This window comes from Pecten maximus, chromosome 15 (genome assembly GCF_902652985.1).
Source record: "Pecten maximus chromosome 15, xPecMax1.1, whole genome shotgun sequence".
NCBI classification, from domain to species: domain Eukaryota; kingdom Metazoa; phylum Mollusca; class Bivalvia; order Pectinida; family Pectinidae; genus Pecten; species Pecten maximus.
The window spans coordinates 32,618,706-32,638,832 of NC_047029.1; the positions used below are offsets into that span (position 1 = coordinate 32,618,706).

The window sequence follows — 20,127 nt, forward strand, 5'->3', positions numbered from 1 at the left end:
CCCAACACACAACATCTCCTACTGCCTGAATGTCTGCATGAATGCACTCAGGAAAAAATTAATTTATTGCATTTTTACCAGTGAAACATCGAAAATTATTCATTCTATAAAACTGATATACATGTAGTGAAAAATATCACTTTTTTTAAATATTTTTCTCTAGTGAGAATGGAGAAAATAAAGATTTGCATGCAGATCTCGGCCATGTTCTATGACGTCATAATGCAAGATGGAATACATAACGTAACAATTTGGCATACATTTGTTACCCGTTGACAGGGGACTGCAATGAATTCTGGGAGAGATTGAGCTGCCTCGGTAGATTTTTCTATAAAATGTAATAAACAGAATATCTAACAATATCTGAAATACAATGTATTCCGTCATACTCGTGAAATATATTTTATATTAAACGGGAAACTATGCAGTTTTCTTTTTATTGTATTTTATATGCTTAAAAACAAAGTTTAAAACATAGAAAATTTTAAAATAGTGTCAAAAAGTGCGGAAATCAATAACATAATTCATGACGTCATTTCTTCGCTACTTTACTTCACCTCAACTTGACGGCGCCATATTGAAAGGACTGACCAACGCAAATTTAAGCATTTTCTGCTTTTATCGGAGAATCTATGCATGATTTGCTAATGTCAAGTGATTATTTTGTCAAAAACAAGTCTGGTCAAAAACGAAAAACTTATATTTTCACCGCAAAACTTATCAAAGCGAACATTTGTACAAGTCATTGAAACTTGCTGATTTTTCCAATCGAGGCAAAGAGAGATAAATGGGTTATTTTGCTGTATTTCTGAAATATTCAAATTGGTTTCTGACAAAATACTCACTTGACGTTAGCTTTTCATGCACATATTCTCCAGTAACAACAGAAAACACTTAAATTGCGCTGAGCAGTCTTTTCAAATGGCGCCGTCAAGTTGACGTGGAGTAACGTCATGAATTGATACTCATTCCTGCACTTTTTGACACTAGGGTTAAATTTTCGATGATTCATTTTGCTTCTTAGCATAAAAATACAATAAAAAGAAAATAGATTGATTTCCCGTTGAATATAACAGATATTTCTCTCGTATAACATGTACAGTATTGTATATATCGAATGCACTCATCATGACAGGAAAAAATACTATATTAGGCCTAATAGTCGGTGATGTTATTAGTCAATCATCATCAGATGGTGGGCTTTTCAAATCACCCTTTGTCCATGGTCCATTATATGTCCCTAAACATACATGTTCGTCCTTTATCTTGAGAATTACTGCCATGGAAGGATATTTTTCAAACTTCACATTATTTTCCTCTTTGTCACTTATAGTGCCCATTGAATTCTGAGACTGACCAGGAAAACAAAATGGCCACCTGTATCTTGAATTTTGAAATTGAAAGTTGAAGATTAGATTGTAATGATTTTTTTCAAAGTACTGAAAGTATATTTCTAAAACTTTTCCTGTATATATATGTTTGGCTTGGTCACTAGTTGTACCCTTTCGATTTTGAGTCTGATCGGTAACACAAAGTAGCCAACAAACAGCTGTCTTAGGTTTTGACAGTTGAAGTTCTTCTTAAACCTTTTGATTACATATGAAGCTTTTTCTTGTTATCAGATATTAAGGATAAGAAGGGAAAGCAGACAAATAATCAGTCTTACATAGAATAAATAAAGATTAATTAATTGTGGGCACCAAGACCCCTCTGTTATCTCCTTTTATGATCAAATATTCCTTGACATTATGAAATAAAACCAGAGAATATTCAGATGCATTCTGTATACATTCTCAATGCATTTGAACACAAATAAAAGTTAGCATAAGTTTTTTTTCTGGAATTTTGGAATCTTGCAGGGCTATAGTGCATAGTCTTATAATCCCCCCCCCCCCCCCCCCCCCCCCAAAAAAAGAGAAGAAAAACGGAGGGGGGGGGGGGGGGTGTGTGTTGGTTGGTTGGTTGCATGTTTACTGCTATGTCGGCCTTTCTGTCGGTTTATTTATTTATTTATTTAAAGGGTTTTACGTCCGCTATTACGGACATACTTGTGGCCTTTCAGCTTACGTCTGTGTTCCATTTCGTAATACGTGTATTATTAAACAGCCATCTTGTTTTTTTTTATCTTTGTCCGTTTTTGGCCAAGTAGACTTTTAGTTGAATTCATTAATTTGTAGTTTTAAGTTCTTGTACGAGTTTATTTTTACCGTTGATACTTTTTTCCTGTATGCAATTCTAGTGGAGCTACAACGAACCGATACTTCTCAAAACATGTCATCTCTTGTTACCGAACCGTGATGTACGGAATTGTTTCCTGTACTGTAGTTCAAAAAACTAACTTGTAAATGTTAATCCTTTTCAATTATGAATCCTGAGCCGATTTTGAGTGCGTTATTGTTAAAATATATAGTCCAAATTACTTCCGTAAAGTGGTTTGGTTTGTTTTTGTTTAACGTCCTATTAACAGCCAGGGTCATTTAAGGATGTGCCAGGTTTTGGAGGTGGAGGAAAGCCGGAGAACCCGGAGAAAAACCACCCGCCTACGGTCAGTACCTGGCAACTGCCCCGCGTAGATTTCGAACTCGCAACCCAGAGGTGTCGGGACACATTAACCACTCGCCCACCGCGGCCCCACAGGAAAAGTGGTACTGGGTATGTATTTACAGGACATACATATGTACATAATAGGTAGGTTTTGACTTTGAATACATTACAGTTAAATTAAAGGTATAGTTTATAATTCGCTTAAACCCGAACATACAAGTTTATCGAATTTTCTGCTCATATTTACTGGGTTTGACACTCCTATAACGGCATTTCGGCCTTAACGAGTAATCTAATGAAGTACAATGTCCGTGATCGATCACGATCTCATGTTTTTTTTTCAATTATTTAATACGAATTTTATTTACCTATGTTGCCTAGATACCGTTTATCATACTGTTAGATAACCGTTTCACAACAAGCTGTTTGTTACACAACCTTATATAAATGTGTTATACAACATGGTGCTACACGTGAGACGCGCTTTAATAAACAGGAAGGGGTCTAATATGCTGGAGAGAGAGCCTTGTGTGTCTAAAGCTAGGGGAGGGACATGGTTATGTAAATTATATCAATAAGGGGCGATAGGGCTCGAAGGGAAAATCAATACTCGTGCCTTATATATGGGAGAAGCTGGCTTGTTAGTTCGTGCGAGGACAGTAAGGGCAGACAACGTCTGATATACTGATATCTCTGACCTTATGCAACCCAGACGAGTTATATAAAGCACCGCTCCCTCGGTTTTGTAAATAAAACAAGCCGAGTCTGTGTTGGACATGTAACGTGTCGACAACATCCGCCAACGAACCGCTTTGTGTGTACACACGTAAACTTTCAAAAGACATCGTGTTGAAAATGGCTTTTAAACTTTTCTTAAATTTTGCTATATTTGTTCCGATTTTAACGACAATTTCAACTACGGATGTGGATACTGGATTCGACGTTTTCTTCAAAACAAATCTAGATGAGATGGAAAATGTACCGATATATTTTGACAACCCGATTCCTGCTTGGCTCAAAGGAACACTGGTAAGTATTTTCGAGGGACTTTTATTTTGTAGGTTTAAATCAACCTTCTATTTCTAACTTTTTTTGAACGAGAACTCGGGTCGAGGAAAATTCTTTGCATGGATATCCAATCATGACTGTTAAAAAGTAGTTAATTTGACCAGTATTCAACTTCCATCCTCACGCTGTACACTTATACGGTTTTGTAATATAATGTGCGATTGAGAAAATAATATGCGGCAATATTGTACAGAATTTTCAAGAGGTCCGTGATAATCGTTGGTTTCTTTTGTTCTTATGGTTGGAGTGCTTCGAAATTTTATCCTATTGATTGGAAATATGAACTTTATGTCACAGCAATTGCAAGATAAGTTATAACAACGTGTATAAATCATCTAACCTTTTCACGTCCGATCGGGAAATCGAATCCCGGACGCCTTGATGAAAAACAAGTGTGTCACCTCACCATGTTAATAGGAGGTACTAGCTTTAGGTTGTATTTGTTATTAATTCGAACTTTCTAAACATTTATATTATTTTCTACGTGGCTAGAAGGTGGTTTGACTATAAGTTCTACCTAGTAACATGAAATGTCGAGATTTTGATAATTATACGTAATCTCCACACACGTTTATATATTATTATCTTGTATCACGTTGTAGGGGTCGATGTTGGACATTGATCCGGACGTGGTCAGTTGGACATTGTTCTGGGCGTGGTCAGTTGTGCGATACATGTTGGCGCGTATTGCAACTGATATATTGAGGATGCGATGCGAATGTATCTATAAATAACTGGAGAAATTACATATTACGTATTAACTTTCGCGACTCTTAATCTCCCTCATGGCTCTTAATCTCTCTCACGACTCTTAATCTCCCTCATGGCTCTTAATCTCTCTCACGACTCTTAATCTCTCTCACGACTCTTAATCTCCCTCGTGGCTCTTAATCTCTCTCATGGCTCTTAATCCCCCTCGTGGCTCTTAATCTCCCTCATGACTCTTAATCTCTCTCACGACTCTTAATCTCTCTCACGACTCTTAATCTCCCTCATGGCTCTTAATCTCTCTCATGGCTCTTAATCTCTCTCATGACTCCTAATCTCTCATGACTCTTAATCTCTCTCATGACTCTTAATCTCTCTCATGGCTCTTAATCTCTCTCACGACTCTTAATCTCCCTCATGGCTCTTAATCTCCCTCATGGCTCTTAATCTCTCTCATGACTCCTAATCTCTCACGACTCTTAATTTCCCTCGTGGCTCTTAATCTCCCTCTTGACTCTTAAAGGAGTAGGATGACCCGGTAAATGATATGACCGTCTTAGCCCGAGTTTCCCCTGACCCTTACACCAGACGTTTTACATTTTAATCGACAAATGTGTGGTGCGGACATCTGTCCATCAAACGATCTCGCGTCTGGTGTAGGGGTAAAAATGAACTCGGACGAACAGACCTTCTGTTTCACATTGGTGCATATTACTGTTCAGGGGGTATAAAATACAATAGCTAACATTCACTGCTACACCATTAATTGAATACAACAGTAATCATCTGATACGCCATCAAATAAATACAACAGCATTTATCTGATACGCCATCAAATAAATACAACAGCATTTATCTGATACGCCTTCAAATAAATACAACAGTAATTATCTGATACGCCATCAAATAAATACAACAGCATTTATCTGATACGCCATCAAAAAAATACAACAGCATTTATCGGATGCACCATCAAATAAATACAACAGCATTTATCTGATACGCCTTCAAATAAATACAACAGTAATTATCTGATACGCCATCAAATAAATACAACAGCATTTATCGGATGCACCATTAATTAAATACAACAATAATTATCTGATACGCCATCAAATAAATACAACAACATTTATCTTCTATACCATAGCAACAATTTTTTTTTAATTTGAATAATTTGATGTAAGCGTTGTTACATTTTAAATTCGAGACATCGTCACTAAAGATAAATATTTTACGGCAGAATACTCTGAAGTTTTGAGTAGAACCACCGATCTGATGTATACAAAACACAGGACTTTTTTTTTTTTACAATTCCTGGCATATGATATATACATGTATTTTATGTGCGTAATATATGGACCAGGACAAAGTTATCAAATCCTTGCGGTACAAATCCCAGCTTCAAGTCCTTATATGAACCACGAGGTAGAATTTCGTACAAGTGTCTATGGTATGAATACACTTGATATAATGTACAGCAATGTTACTAACATACAGTGATGGTGTAGGGATAGGTGTCGGTGATTAGCTATAGGTGTCTACTGCCCTGTGGTCAGTGTCCGTTGGTAGACTGACAAATTGTCTTACGTAATACGGCGGACACTTGATTTGGATATTTATATACTTACCAATCCTTATTTGGGAGAGAGGTTGCTGATTTTGGACACTAAATGTGGACATAAATAATCGGAATTTTTTGGTTCACAAAAAAGAGCAGTAAAATTATGTTGTTTTAATGTACTCGTTTGAAATCCTCAACTGATTCAATTCAAACACTAAGCAATTTCATTTATTTCATGGGTTTTGGTCAAAATTAATGCAAAGATCACACGGCAGTAGTGGTATTTCTGTGTTACAGACATTTTCTAGTTTGATATATATTGTTTTCATCATTTCAATTACCCCCAGTTGTCGGTCTCACTACCTAATTATCATTAAAACCCTTATTATTCTAAAAATTAATTTCAAAAGCCCGTCGTAAGGAGAAACGCAACCACAAGTGTATCCAAGTGGTACTTCGTTCGACATGATATAAATCTCGTAGTTTCTTTTCAATGTAGAACGGCTCATAACAACTCTTCCTGAATGTACTAGTTGACGTTTAGGTAAAGTGTGCGCTATCACGAGAATTAGTTTGTGTTATTACGAGATTTAAGTTTGTGTTATTACGAGATTTAGTTTGTGTTATTACGAGATTTAGTTTGTGTTATTACGAGATTTAGTTTGTGTTATTACGAGATTTAGTTTGTGTTATTACGAGATTAAGTTTGTGTTATTACGAGATTTAGTTTGTGTTATTACGAGATTTAGTTTGTGTTATTACGAGATTTAGTTTGTGTTATTACGAGATTTAGTTTGTGTTATTACGAGAATTTAGTTAGCGTTATCACGAGATTTAGTTTGTGTTATTACGAGATTCAGTTTGTGTTATTACGAGATTTAGTTTGTGTTATTACGAGATCTAGATAGCGTTATCACGAGATTTAGTTTGTGTTATCACGATATTTAGTTTGTGTTATTACGAGATTTAGTTTGCGTTATCACGAGATTTAGTTTGTGTTATTACGAGATTTTATTTGCGTTATGACGATTTAGTTTGCGTTATTACGAGATTTAGTTAGAGTTATTACGAGATTAAGTTTGCGTTATTACGAGTTTTTATTTGCGTTATAATGAGATTTAGTTTGTGTTATCACGAGATTTAGTTTGCGTTATCACGAGATTTAGTTAGCGTTATTACGAGATTTAGTTTGTGTTATCACGATATTTAATTTGCGTTATCACGAGATTTAGTTTGTGTTATCACGAGATTTAGTTTGTGTTATTACGAGATTTAGTTTGTGTTATTACGAGATCTAGATAGCGTTATCACGAGATTTAGTTTGTGTTATCACGATATTTAGTTCGTGTTATTACGGGATTTAGTTTGCGTTATCACGAGATTTAGTTTGCGTTAATAGGAGACTTACTTTTACGTTATTACGAGTTTAGTTTGTGTTATTACGAGATTTAGTTTGTGTTATTACGAGATCTAGATAGCGTTATCACGAGATTTAGTTTGTGTTATCACGATATTTAGTTTGTGTTATCACGAGATTTAGTTTGCGTTATCACGAGATTTAGTTAGCGTTATTACGAGATTTAGTTTGTGTTATTACGAGATTTAGTTTGTGGTATTACGAGATTTAGTTAGCGTTATTACGAGTTTTTATTTGCGTTATAATGAGATTTAGTTTGTGTTATTACGAGATTTAGTTAGCGTTATTACGAGATTTAGTTTGTGTTATTACGAGATTTAGTTTGTATTATTACGAGATTTAGTTAGCGTTATTACGAGATTTAGTTTGTGTTATTACGAGATTTAGTTTGCCTTATTACGAGTTAGCGTTATTACGAGACTTAGTTTGTGTTATTACGAGATTTAGTTTGCCTTATTACGAGATTTTATTTGCGTTATGACGAGATTTAGTTTGTGTTATTACGAGATTTAGTTAGAGTTATTACGAGATTTAGTCTGCGTTATTACGAGTTTTTATTTGCGTTATAATGAGATTTAGTTTGTGTTATTACGAGATTTAGTTAGAGTTATTACGAGATTAAGTTTGCGTTATTACGAGTTTTTATTTGCGTTATAATGAGATTTAGTTTGTGTTATCACGAGATTTAGTTTGCGTTATCACGAGATTTAGTTAGCGTTATTACGAGATTTAGTTTGTGTTATCACGAGATTTAATTTGCGTTATTACGAGATTTAGTTAGCGTTATTACGAGATTTAGTTTGTGTTATTACGAGATTTAGTTTGTGTTATTACGATATTTAGTTTGCGTTATTACGAGATTTAGCTAGCGTTATTACGAGTTTTTATTTGCGTTATGACGATTTAGTTTGCGTTATTACGAGATTTAGTTAGCGTTATTACGAGTTTTTATTTGCGTTATGACGAGATTTAGTTTGTGTTATTACGAGTTTTTATTTGCGTTATGACGAGTTTTTATTTGCGTTATGACGAGTTTTTATTTGCGTTATGACGAGATTTAGTTTGAGTTAATAGAAGACTTACTTTTACATTAGTAGGAGTTTAAGTTTTCGTTATAATGAGATTTAGTTATCGTTATTACGAGTTTAAGTTTGCGTTATTAAGAAAGTTCGTTTGCTTTATAACGAGATTTAGTTTGTGTTATTACAATATTATTTATTATCTGCTACAGCTTTTTTCAGGTAATATGTGTGTTTGGGTTTCGCGTAAATACATGTTTTTCTCGTGTGGTAACGTAAAAAGTTCACGTTTTTACACAATGAACCTGCTTATTGACGTTATAACGTGTTTTGTAATGTAGAGTATACATGTTTAGTTTTCCCATTAGTGACACTGGTCGGCTTTCTAAAATAAATGCAGTTATATTTATTGGGAAACCATGGAATGTTCTATTTTACTAGTGAATTATTTTGATTAAAAATCACACAATATCCGAAAAATGTATTAATGCGTAAACCCAATCCGAAATATGAAAGATGGACTATTATACATTACACACGACCTACACCATGTAAAGACTGTGATTCTAGATGTATATACATCATCTTATTTAATGAGGTTTTTCATTCAAAACTTTGATTCTAGGTTCCATTCATTAATCGTTCATAGAAATTCTTCTCTCTCCTAGATAGGCAAGTTCTCTGAAGCGAGAGGATCTCTGATTCTCGTATATAGATATAATTACATGTATATGATATGGTAGATGCAAGATATATGCATGTCTTACTCTCAAGAGGAGATAACACACTTGCCTTTCACCTAGGCGGCTGGGGTTCGATTCCTCGATCGGACGTGAAAAGATATGGGGTCACCCATGTGGTTTTCTCCGGTTACTCCGGCTTCCTCTCACAGTCAGACTCCTCGCGTTCTTCCATCCGGGCAACCGAAGTGATTTATTTAAATTAAGTTGGTAAAACATCGCAATTGCTGTAAAATAAGTTTACATTTACATTTCAGATAAGAAATGGTCTCGGCAGGTTTGAAGTCGGGCGCCGAAATTTCACACATTCATTCGACGCTTTTGGGAAACTCAGTAGCTGGATATTCCCAGGAAATGGTTCATCCTTTTTTACCACAAAGTTCATCCAATCCGACTTCTACAAGGAATCCGTGGAGAAAAATGACATTGCAAGTTACCTCATGTTTGAGAGTGTAGTTCCGAAATTTAATGAGTTTCAGAAGCTTGAGGCTTTGGCGAGGGGAATAGACAATATGAACGTAAATGTTTACAAATTCACAGACCAGAGCCATGGTAACAGAAGCCAATATGTCGTTCTAAATGACTTTTGGAAAATCTACCAAATCGAACCTTCTTCCCTTACTACGTTAAACTCCGTAACCGCTGCTGTTCCGAGTGGTAAACATTCGGGAGGTTTGGCGTTTTTGAGTTTCTTGTCGTCTGCTCACCCACTTCCGGAAAGTGGAACGTTAAACCATTTTACTTTTCTCTCTAGCGTGAGTATAATTCCCGGAATTAAAAGTAAGATGAGTCTTGTACGGATAAAATCTACAACTGAGCGGGAGGTCGTAGCTGAATGGAACGTTGACAGGGTACCATACATGCACTCATTTTCGGTGACGACAAATTACGTTATCATCTTTGCAGCTCCTTTTTATATCAACGTCGGAAAGATCTTGCGCACTGCCGAACCGTTCGAAAGTCTCGATTGGTTCAAGAATGAGGACACTGAGATTTATGTCATACATATAAAAACTGGCCACATACAAAAAATGGCCATTCCAAATGTATTTACGATGCACCACATCAACGCCTTTGAAAGAGACTCGAAAATTGTCGTGGATATATCTGCTTATCCGAGCCCTGCGTTTGTAAAAAATCTCGAAGTTGCCATTTTACGTGATTTTGATAGGAGGAATAATTTCGACGCTCACGCTATGGTAAAACGTTACGTCATTGATCTAGTAAATAACCACGCTACCCTCGTAACATTCGAAACAAATGAATCAAATGGCATTTCGTGTGCGGACAAGCTGGATTTGCCGACTATCAACGAGGAATACCGTTACAAAGACTACTGTTTTGTGTATGGCGTTGTATTGAAGTGGGACAACGTCCGTCTTAGCCGAATAGCTATTGTTAAGAAAGACTTGTGTGGAAAAAATAGAGACGGCATGTGGTTCGTGCCTAATCACTACCCGGTGGAGTCTTGGTTTGTACCTTCACCATCACACCTATCGAAGGGTGAAGATGATGGATATCTCTTAGTTCCGGTTTTGGATGGCGTAAAGAAAACATCATATCTCGCGTTCATCGACGCGAGGACGATGAAAACAACTCATCGCGCTTATCTTCCCACGCCTGTTCCGTTTGGTTTGCACGGACGATTTTTCCCGGAACTAGATGATGTTCCCAATGAAATACAGTTTAACGGGCCCGCAAAAACGTAATCTTAAATATAGCGTATTTAACAAGACATGATATCAACAATTTCGGTTCCGGTTATGACGTAGATCTTCGCTCACGATGTACGTTTTACTACATCTTACTGTAAAAGTACATATTTTAGCGGTGGTCTTATTTTAGCGTTCTTCGCATTGACATCCTTCAGCTAAATTATGTTTGCGTTAATAGCAGTTTCTGTTTAATTTATTCCGCGAAAAGAAATGTGGATTCGTAAACCATAATTTGAGGAAAGCTATCCAAGCGCAGCCGTGCTAATTAGGACGATCAGCGTATAGTAAGGATATACAGGTATGATTTCCCATGTAGTGATACCTATTCCGTTGCAAAAAACAAGTTCCAGAAATTCATTCTGCATGCGAATTGGTCGTAATTTATAAAACGTTAAATCTGTCCAGATCTATGACGTCTAAGAGACGATGGTAGGGGTGTTATATCTGAGAATTACACCATGTATATTTCTTCTTGTTTCAACGTTTGTCATTTCGAGAAAAAATGTTTATTAAGTGTTTACATATCCTGCCCATTGCAATTTTTCATGCCCGTAGCGATATTTCTCATGTTTACCTTTAAAAAATTACATGCTTATTTATGTTCTTTTAGAGAGATAGCTGTTTACATGCTAATCTGAACGGTTCCAGATAATGCTTATGTTAATATATAGAAAATCCTCAGGTTAACCTTGTTTATATAGATAATATCAATGTCCACATGTATGATTCATAATTTATAGATAACTCACGATTTGCCGGGTGTAGGAAATATATATCAACAAATAAAGTAATCGACGACAATTACAATTTTCTAGTTAAGGAAAGAGATAGGTTAATCTTGATACAGCTAAATGTAGCCTTAAAAGGATTTGATGTAAATCACAAAGAGCTGTGAAACTGTCTGTGTTGTATAAAAATGATCTTTTCCAAAAACGTATTCTACTGTAGCATTTTTACCCTATTCATATCAAAACTATAAACAAAAAAAAGTTTTGCATTTTCCATTTTATGTCTTTTTAGAGTGTTGTTGGGCCCTAAATCACTCCAGCTATCAAAAGACCGTAAAACGATACAAAGTGAATAAAATTTCTATACAGTATCTTTGATATATAAATATTTTTAAACTTTCAAAACTCATTTATTGTTTCCAAATTTAGTCAAACCGATGGCATTCGTCTAGTGCAAACTTTCCTTAAATGAAGCCAAAATCCATTTAAATAATCACCAATCTCAATATGGCAAAACAATTGCCCGTGTGTCTTTAAAAAAAACACCCAAAAAACAAAAGAAACTGAATACATGTAGGTCTTTCCTAAGGACCAAAGAGCAGAGTTGATATATTATTTCTGACAGTTGTCTGGTCATACCATCCAATGGTAGATTCTCATTTACGAACTCAAATCCTGATATTCATCAGGGCCTTTGTCAAGTTTAAAGAGTATATATTACTAATAATTGTTTCATTAACATACTTGTAATCGACTTCGAATTATTCATGTGCGTTCTCATACGCTTTCGAGTGTGATGTCAAATGTGGAGGTACATAAACGCCATCAAAATAACTTACAATGTTTTTGCGTCTATATTGATAAAAAATTTTTTGTGTGTTACACGTCGTGAATGATATACATGTACATATAATGTATATACAATGTAAAATGTTTTACAATAACACAATTTCTCCTCCCTTATTTTCTGTTTTTCTTTGTGTATCTATAAGGTTTATCTGTGACTTGTATACGTTTATGCCAAATAAAATTTGAGAAAATAACCTGTCATTGGTGTCAAGAATGTAATAAATAACTACCGTAAATCACTTAGATTTCACGAATGTTTTATTCCTCAGACATATTCGCGAGTACATGATATCGCGAACGTTGATCTTAAAATGACTTTGGAAATTTACATGAAAAGACATTCAAGCAAAGGATTAAATGGTTTATAGTTTATTCACATCAATGTTTCAATACACAAAAGTAATCTTGTACAATCGAGTTGCATGGTTACAGTATTCAGTTATTTTTGTTTTACCTGCTTAATTGATTACAATCGTCGCACGAATACAAATACAGCTTACAGTATAATATTATACATAGTCGTATACACTGCGACACCGGTGCCCGCTATCACGGAGATTATCCCAAATATAATTACCAGCCACGGTACATATTTGTGTCAATTTTCGTTTCAATCTGTCAGAGAGTGATGCTGGTTCCTGATCGTCATACATCACCGATAACTTGATGATACACGGAACAACAAGTGTGACATAAACTGGTGCAAAACATCCCGTTAACGAAAGCAACAGCTGTAATTCTGGGACCAAGACTGCGAACGCACCTTCGAAAAAAAGACCATAATGTTTTAGTATGACATTAAAGTCGGCATGAATAACGATTAACAGGGAAACATGTTGCCCGAAATTTGGCATATTCGCCTTCATATTCGACATACACATCTATAAATACAATATTATCCCAGCCTTTTCGCTAGTCTATAGATAAATTAAAGTTGATATTCGTTTTTGACAATATGATCCATTAGAAGGAAACATTTCTAAAATGAAGATATACATGTGCGTGCTCATGGTGATTTCGGATTGACAATAGACCCATGGCTTGGTTTGGTTTAATTCATTTAACGTCCTATCAACAGCTTAGGTCATTTAAGGACGGCCTCCCGTGCGTGCGACATGCATGCGTGTGGTGAGTGTGGTGTTTGTATTTTGGGAGGCTGTGGTATGTTCGTGTTAAAGTCTCCTTGTGATAGGCCGGAACTTTTGCCGATTTCTAGTGCTACCTCACTGAATCTCACTACCGAAGACACCCAGCAGGAGATCTCGGTTATAATTCTTTTTATTACCATACGTCAATTAACTTAAAATATAAAGCATGTACTAAAACTAAAAGGGTTATATAGAAAGTCCTCATTAAGCTTTAATACTATCATTATCCTATATTTAGACACGACTAATTTACAATATGGCCCTACGTCAACATACATGTATATACATATATCACGGAAAACCTATCTAATACTGTTACACATTTAGACACGACTAATTTACAATGAGGCCCTATATCAACATATATACAGATATCACAGAAAACATATCCATTAGTGTTACATAAAGACATCAACATCTTGAGATACGTGTAAATCAAACACAAACAGAATTCTTAAAAGAAGGTATATCACAGAATAAGTACAGGGTTTCGAGGAAAGAAAGAAGCAACACTACACACAGCTAAGATGTTTTCATTCAATCCATTCAATAAAACAGAACAAGTGTACACAAATTAACGTTTACAATAATTAGTTCTGGCAGTGTAAATACAAAGCGCCTTGATGATCTAGTTTTTCTAATCGTTATCACAGACGTTGGTAAACATATTGCTTAAAACATTTGGATTATCCACCCATACAATTTTGTACGTCAGAACTGGTTTCTTCAAAGTAAAACAATCTTCTATTAACAGCCACTTTAACTGTTTAAAAAGAACTTTTGAGTTTGTTATATCAACATGCACCGAGGTTGTTCAGATTCAGAATAAGTTTATTTTCTCTCATTTACTGAATTCTACATCTTTCTATCATTTGATCCGCTAAAAGCTCTATTGTTTTGATATCAGTTTCGCGCTATCACAAGAACAGAAAACGAATATACCGCAGCCTCCAAATATCTTTTAACTACCATAGCTTTGATTCGTCGTTCAATACAACACCAAACCAAATCACAGCTTTGATAAAGGACATGGACGGGTTAAAATAAGTTTCAACGATATTCAAAATGAGGAAATATAAAGACCTTCATGGCCCCATTTTGATGTTGTGATATCCCCTGATTTGACAAAGTTTGCATGGAGGTGTCATCGATAAACTAGAAGACGCTTACACTTCCGCAATACCTGGTCCTTCTCTCGTAATTTTTAAATCATCATTACACAGGCAATATTCCTTCACGTGAAATTCACATGAAAAATAAATCATGTTAATTTCATGTGAAAAAATGCACGTGAAGGAATATTTCCTGTGTATACTCCTGACGGCTAATCAAAACTCAATATGTCGTCAGGACCAATAAATAGTTATATTAGTGAAAAGGTTTTAAACAAAAAATAGCATGACAATAACGAAATATGTAACATGTTGGTACGTACTGAAAAAAATATATATGTGGCTATGGTGAGTCATCTTGTGATAAAGACGGCTTCCAGGTGGTTCATTTTTGTATATACTGTTTTATAAACTATCTATTGTAGAATGTACATCAATACAAAAATGAACTCGGCGCGCACAGGTATGATTACGGAAAACGAGTGCCGGTAATTGAGACTGTTGAATTAATTTAGAACAAAAAGATCCATGGGTTATCAAGTATAACTGTACCTAAATAAATCAGACAGAGTTCTTGTTGGGTACTGAGACCTTGAAAATTGTGCCAATTTAACATGTCACTTTATTAAATTTCAAATGTACAACTATATACTACTTGGACGTGTGTGCCGACATGTCACTTTGATACTTTGTCAAGATTGCATGTACAATATTATCATTGTTGTTGTTGTAAGTACATGGCTCACATCAGCCGTCGTAGTATCATACACTGAAGTTAGCACAATCTTTTCACTAAAATTCAAAGCCAATTAAGACGATTAATCTCCCAATATTCGTTTGAGGCCTCGCCCCTCTGAACCATATTGAGCAAGATCCATTGCTTATACATAATTAGTTCATCTTCCCACATTGGTGCTTTAGACCAAATTTGGGCCAAATCCTGTCATTTCCACAGAAGAGGGTTTTCAAGGAATTTGCTATACTGTATTTTCCCAGCCCTTGAGGCCCCCTGGGGTCAAACCCATCGTTTATACCAAATTGATTTTCCTTTTACCAATGACGGATCAGGCCAATTTGATCAAACTCCATCCAGTCATGTATGACTAGTAGTGGATTTTAGGAAATCTAAAGGACGCCGCGCTACGACACAATCTCACAGGTCTATCGGACCAGGTGGAATAAAACGGAGAACAAATCTATGAAAGAGTTACAAAATCGTAAAAATAAAATATGAATATGTATTATTTTTGTGGTGTTAATAGATATTTTTCATATACATTTTCTACTGCAAAATTGTATACTTCTCTAGATCTTATGTTACTGGTATACCTACCAGAGAGAATCAGTAGAATAATCCGACAAACGTATTCTCCGTTATTCTGAATAATTTCCATACTGAATCTGTGCTTTATGTTTCCCCACACGAGTTCAATTACGACAAAAGCTGTTGTCCCGATTGCAAGGTACAAGGTCAGAAATGAGAGTATCTTCAAGGATTTGTATATCCTGAAAAATGAAGAGTTACAACTTAGATCCTTTTATCTTATCTGTTCTGTCGTTGTCTCCCTCGTATATCCCAACACAATCTTCATTCAATGCTTTATCCGATATTCCTATAACCATTCTGCTTAATTAGAACCCCGCCACATCGCGACGGACGCACTATAGTGATCACTCTGTCTGTGTGTCCGTCCGTCCGAAACACGTTAGTGTCCGCTTCATAACTGTAACCAGTCATAATAGAGCGAAGAAACTTTGCAAGATTGTCAACCACTATTAGTGGTGTGTCACTTATGTATAATAGATTTGGTACTAGCAAAATCACTATCTGTCGCCTTCGTCATCCATCGTCCGTGTTTTCACACTTTGTTTATCTACAACTCTCGACAGAATTAAGCAAACTTCAGGGCATGGAGATGTGCAACGGCGGGGTCCTCGGGGATGGTTTTGTCTCTCTGTTATCTAGTTTGGAATGCTTAGTTTGATTATTATATTAGTAATGCTCAACAAAGAATAAAGACATATGAGCAAATATATCACGAATAAAGCATTTCAAATGACATTAAAGCAACCAGAAGTTAAAAAGCTGTATTATATATCAACAAGCTCAGATATACACTAAAACAGCAGCTTAAGCTAATCACATCTTGTAGATCAGATGTACAGCTTTCGGGAATTCTTTAATTTACTTTACATCCTTGAAAATTATTCTAGATTGATTTAACTAGAGGACACCCTCTCTTCTAATCTTTAGTTATAATTCAATCTTACATGTGACAATAGGATAAAAAACATTCATGTTAATCTTTAATTATTCCATATAGAATGTGTGATGGCGTGTAGTGAAAAACAAAACAAATACATTAAGATGTTCTTCAACCTCTTTCAAATGCCAAAATCATCGTCATCTGGAGCGTTTGAAAGCAGTTGCAAAGAGGTCTAAGCAAACCAACGGAATTTGCGAACATACGAATCCTGCATTCTATATAATTATTATTATGATGAATATCTTTTTTGGCTTCCTTTGTTAGCATATAAACAACCTAATTTTGATACATAAAAAGAAAATGGCGTTAGAATATCCATTATTCTTTGCTCGGTCCCCTAGACACAGACGGAAGATAATTCACGAGTACAAACGTGTTATGATATTAAGGCAAAATTTTTGTTCCAAAAATCAAATGTTACTTGTCAAACAATAAGCTTATTTTAGCAGTTTAACAAATGTCTTTAATTTACATTGGTTTTGATGAAATATGATAGCCCAAAACGAATTTGTAGCAGTGGCACGTGCGCCATGAAATACCTCAAGAAGGTTTGATATGTTAATTCACTTCAATACTTACCATAGGTCACTCGGAAGATTCAATATGAAATTTACTTGAGTCATTTCGCCGAATTTCAGATACCCGAAAAATCCACAGGCAACATGGAAACTTGTCACAAACATTAGTGACAGTCCAAGCATACCATTCCAGCCGTCAAAGTGTTTCGTACTCTTTATTCTGGCTCGAACCGGTAACACCTAAAACGAGAGGACCTCAATATTTTTTAGTTGGACCCTATATCGAAGATACGGGTGCTCTATAGTAATCACTTTGTCTGTCTGTTTGTCCGTTTGTCTATCCGCCCGGCAGCAAAGTTTACGACTAGCAATAGCTTTGGTATTTGTTAACCGATTCACATGAAACTTGGTCAATATATTTTGTCCACAAAAAACACCACTCCCTTAGAAATTAAGGTCAAAGGTCAAGGTCAAGTTTTGCATCTTTCTAGTGATAAGCATTTTTATGACATGGAAGAAGTAAAGTTGCTCAGAATTAAACAATAAGTCAATTGACTAAAGTTCAGATCATCGAATTATAGGTCAGAGGTCAAATTGTGCATTTATTTACTGATACACAATCTTTGTTACATGATGAAACAATTTTTTTCATAGTTAAACAAGAATTCTACCGACCAAATGACTAGGTTATCGGGTCAGAGGCCAAAGTCAATGTCAAATTTTCTTATTTTCAATTATAAACATTGTGTCATGACATAATAAAGCAAATTGTTTAGAAATAAGCAAAGAGTATAAAGAGCGAAGGTGATCGGGTTAAAGGTCAAGGTCAAATTTTGCATATTTGTTTTTAAGTGTGTATGTTTTGGGAATATTTAAGTAGAATATTGATGCCATTCCTAAATATACAATGTAGTTATTTACCATAGATTGAAAATGCCTATTTCAGGTTTTCTCAAGTTCATTGTTAAGTGATTTAAAGTGAACAAAACTTACCAAAGCTATTCCATCGTAGGAAAACATTACATCATTGGCGAAAGATGTAACTGTTAAGAAATTGACGAGTTTGGCCGCTGGTCGTGTTTTGGTATCTGGGAGATCTTGGCAGATGTACTGGAAGGATATTATAATTATCCCAAAAAGAGTTATGCTCCCCGCTGTTGCTAAATGCGACAATAGTTTCATTCTTCGTGTCAGGTAGACAGGCAATAGTAACACCGAAATTCCAACAATAGACAATGTATCGTTGATATCGATGTATTCGTGCAGGAACTGTGGAAATAGATAAAGCGATCCTGCTAGATGGCTTTTATAGTAGTAGTGGCGCCATTACATATCAACAGTGTTAACTTAGCTGTTAAAAAGAGGTAAACAAATGCTGTATATTCTGTGGCTTGTATTCTTTTACGTCCTATTAACAGCCATGTTCATTTAATAGCTCCCCTGTGATCGAGTTTCATGTGCGCTGTAAGTGTCTTGTGATAGCATAGAGCTGATGCCAACTTTATAGGGGTACCTTATTAAGGCCAACTACCGAAGACACCCAGCAGGACTCCCCACCCGGTCAAATGACAAATTTGTACGTCCTACCTACAGGATAAATTCTACAGTATTGGTTTAAAGTCCTCCCGCAGCTTATCACAGTGAAATGGTACTGTAAAACAGCCTTTAAGTTAGCTCATTGCTGGTCGACACCATTCTTACATGACCTCAGCATGATAAAACGACAATAAAATCAACAAGCAAGATGAACACACGTTTTCCACGATTAATGACGGTGTCCAAAACATCACATGTAAGACCGATAGCAATGAATTAAACTTGTAAAATGACTTTGTAAATAAATAAAATAGGCGTCTACTTACGTCTTTTACAAACAGATTCATAGCGGAAATCAGATCGGGCAAAAATAAACCATAACTCATAAATATGCAAAAGTCAACAGAAAATCTGAAACAAAACCGAAAACACCTGTGATCTTCCTTGTGTCCATCGCCACATATTAAAATCTCGCTATCACATTCCGCGAAATTAAATAAAAATGAACATTTACAATGTGAGAATGTAATTTATAACTTACCTAAATTTTCCGGCGTGAGGTTGTAAACAAGGAGGTCCAAATTTCATACTCATCTCCGCTACTCTCCCGATATCACTCAACCTCTCGCCTGTTCTGTAATCGAATCAAACTGGTATGAAGAGATGAACACAATCTGTTTGGAACGGTTCTCGTCTTCAAATAAGAAATAAAGCAAACCCACCGATCCACACTCAGTATTAATGTAAAACTCCTATTTTAGATTCCTTTAACGGTTAATATTACGTAAATTAGCTTCTTAAAGGTGGAATTGTCTCAAGTTGCTTTATCAAAATTGTGAATTTCATTACCCCTACCACATTTCCCCTGAGGAGCGGGTTAGCTTTGCTATAGTTTATATCGAAAAATGAGACTTTGGGATTTTTTTAATTTGGAAACAGTTCCAACATCATTGGAACGATAATAATGGTAATGAAATAATATAAACTTTATTGATGGAAGGGTATCGAGATGTTTTATCAAATTGCCACATTTATTTCGCCTGGGTTTCATATACTAGTATTTGTCACTAGGGAGGGGGTTAAATGTAAATGAGTTGATATAAGGGGGTACATTTTGTTTATTTTAAGTTGAAAATAATTCAAAATTCTAAACAGTGCTTATGTATCAAATATGCTTATCTCTGAAGCTAATCA

At 35.5% G+C, this 20,127-nt stretch overlaps 1 protein-coding gene across 1 annotated transcript; it reads left to right on the forward strand.

The window, feature by feature from the left end:
• Positions 1 to 3,227: 3,227 nt before the first annotated feature.
• Positions 3,228 to 12,046, forward strand: LOC117344260 (beta,beta-carotene 15,15'-dioxygenase-like). Its single transcript, XM_033906950.1, has 2 exons — positions 3,228 to 3,573; positions 9,318 to 12,046. Exons 1-2 carry the CDS (start codon positions 3,400 to 3,402, stop codon positions 10,767 to 10,769), a joined length of 1,626 nt encoding a protein of 541 aa, XP_033762841.1. The 5' UTR covers positions 3,228 to 3,399; the 3' UTR covers positions 10,770 to 12,046.
• Positions 12,047 to 20,127: the final 8,081 nt, after the last annotated feature.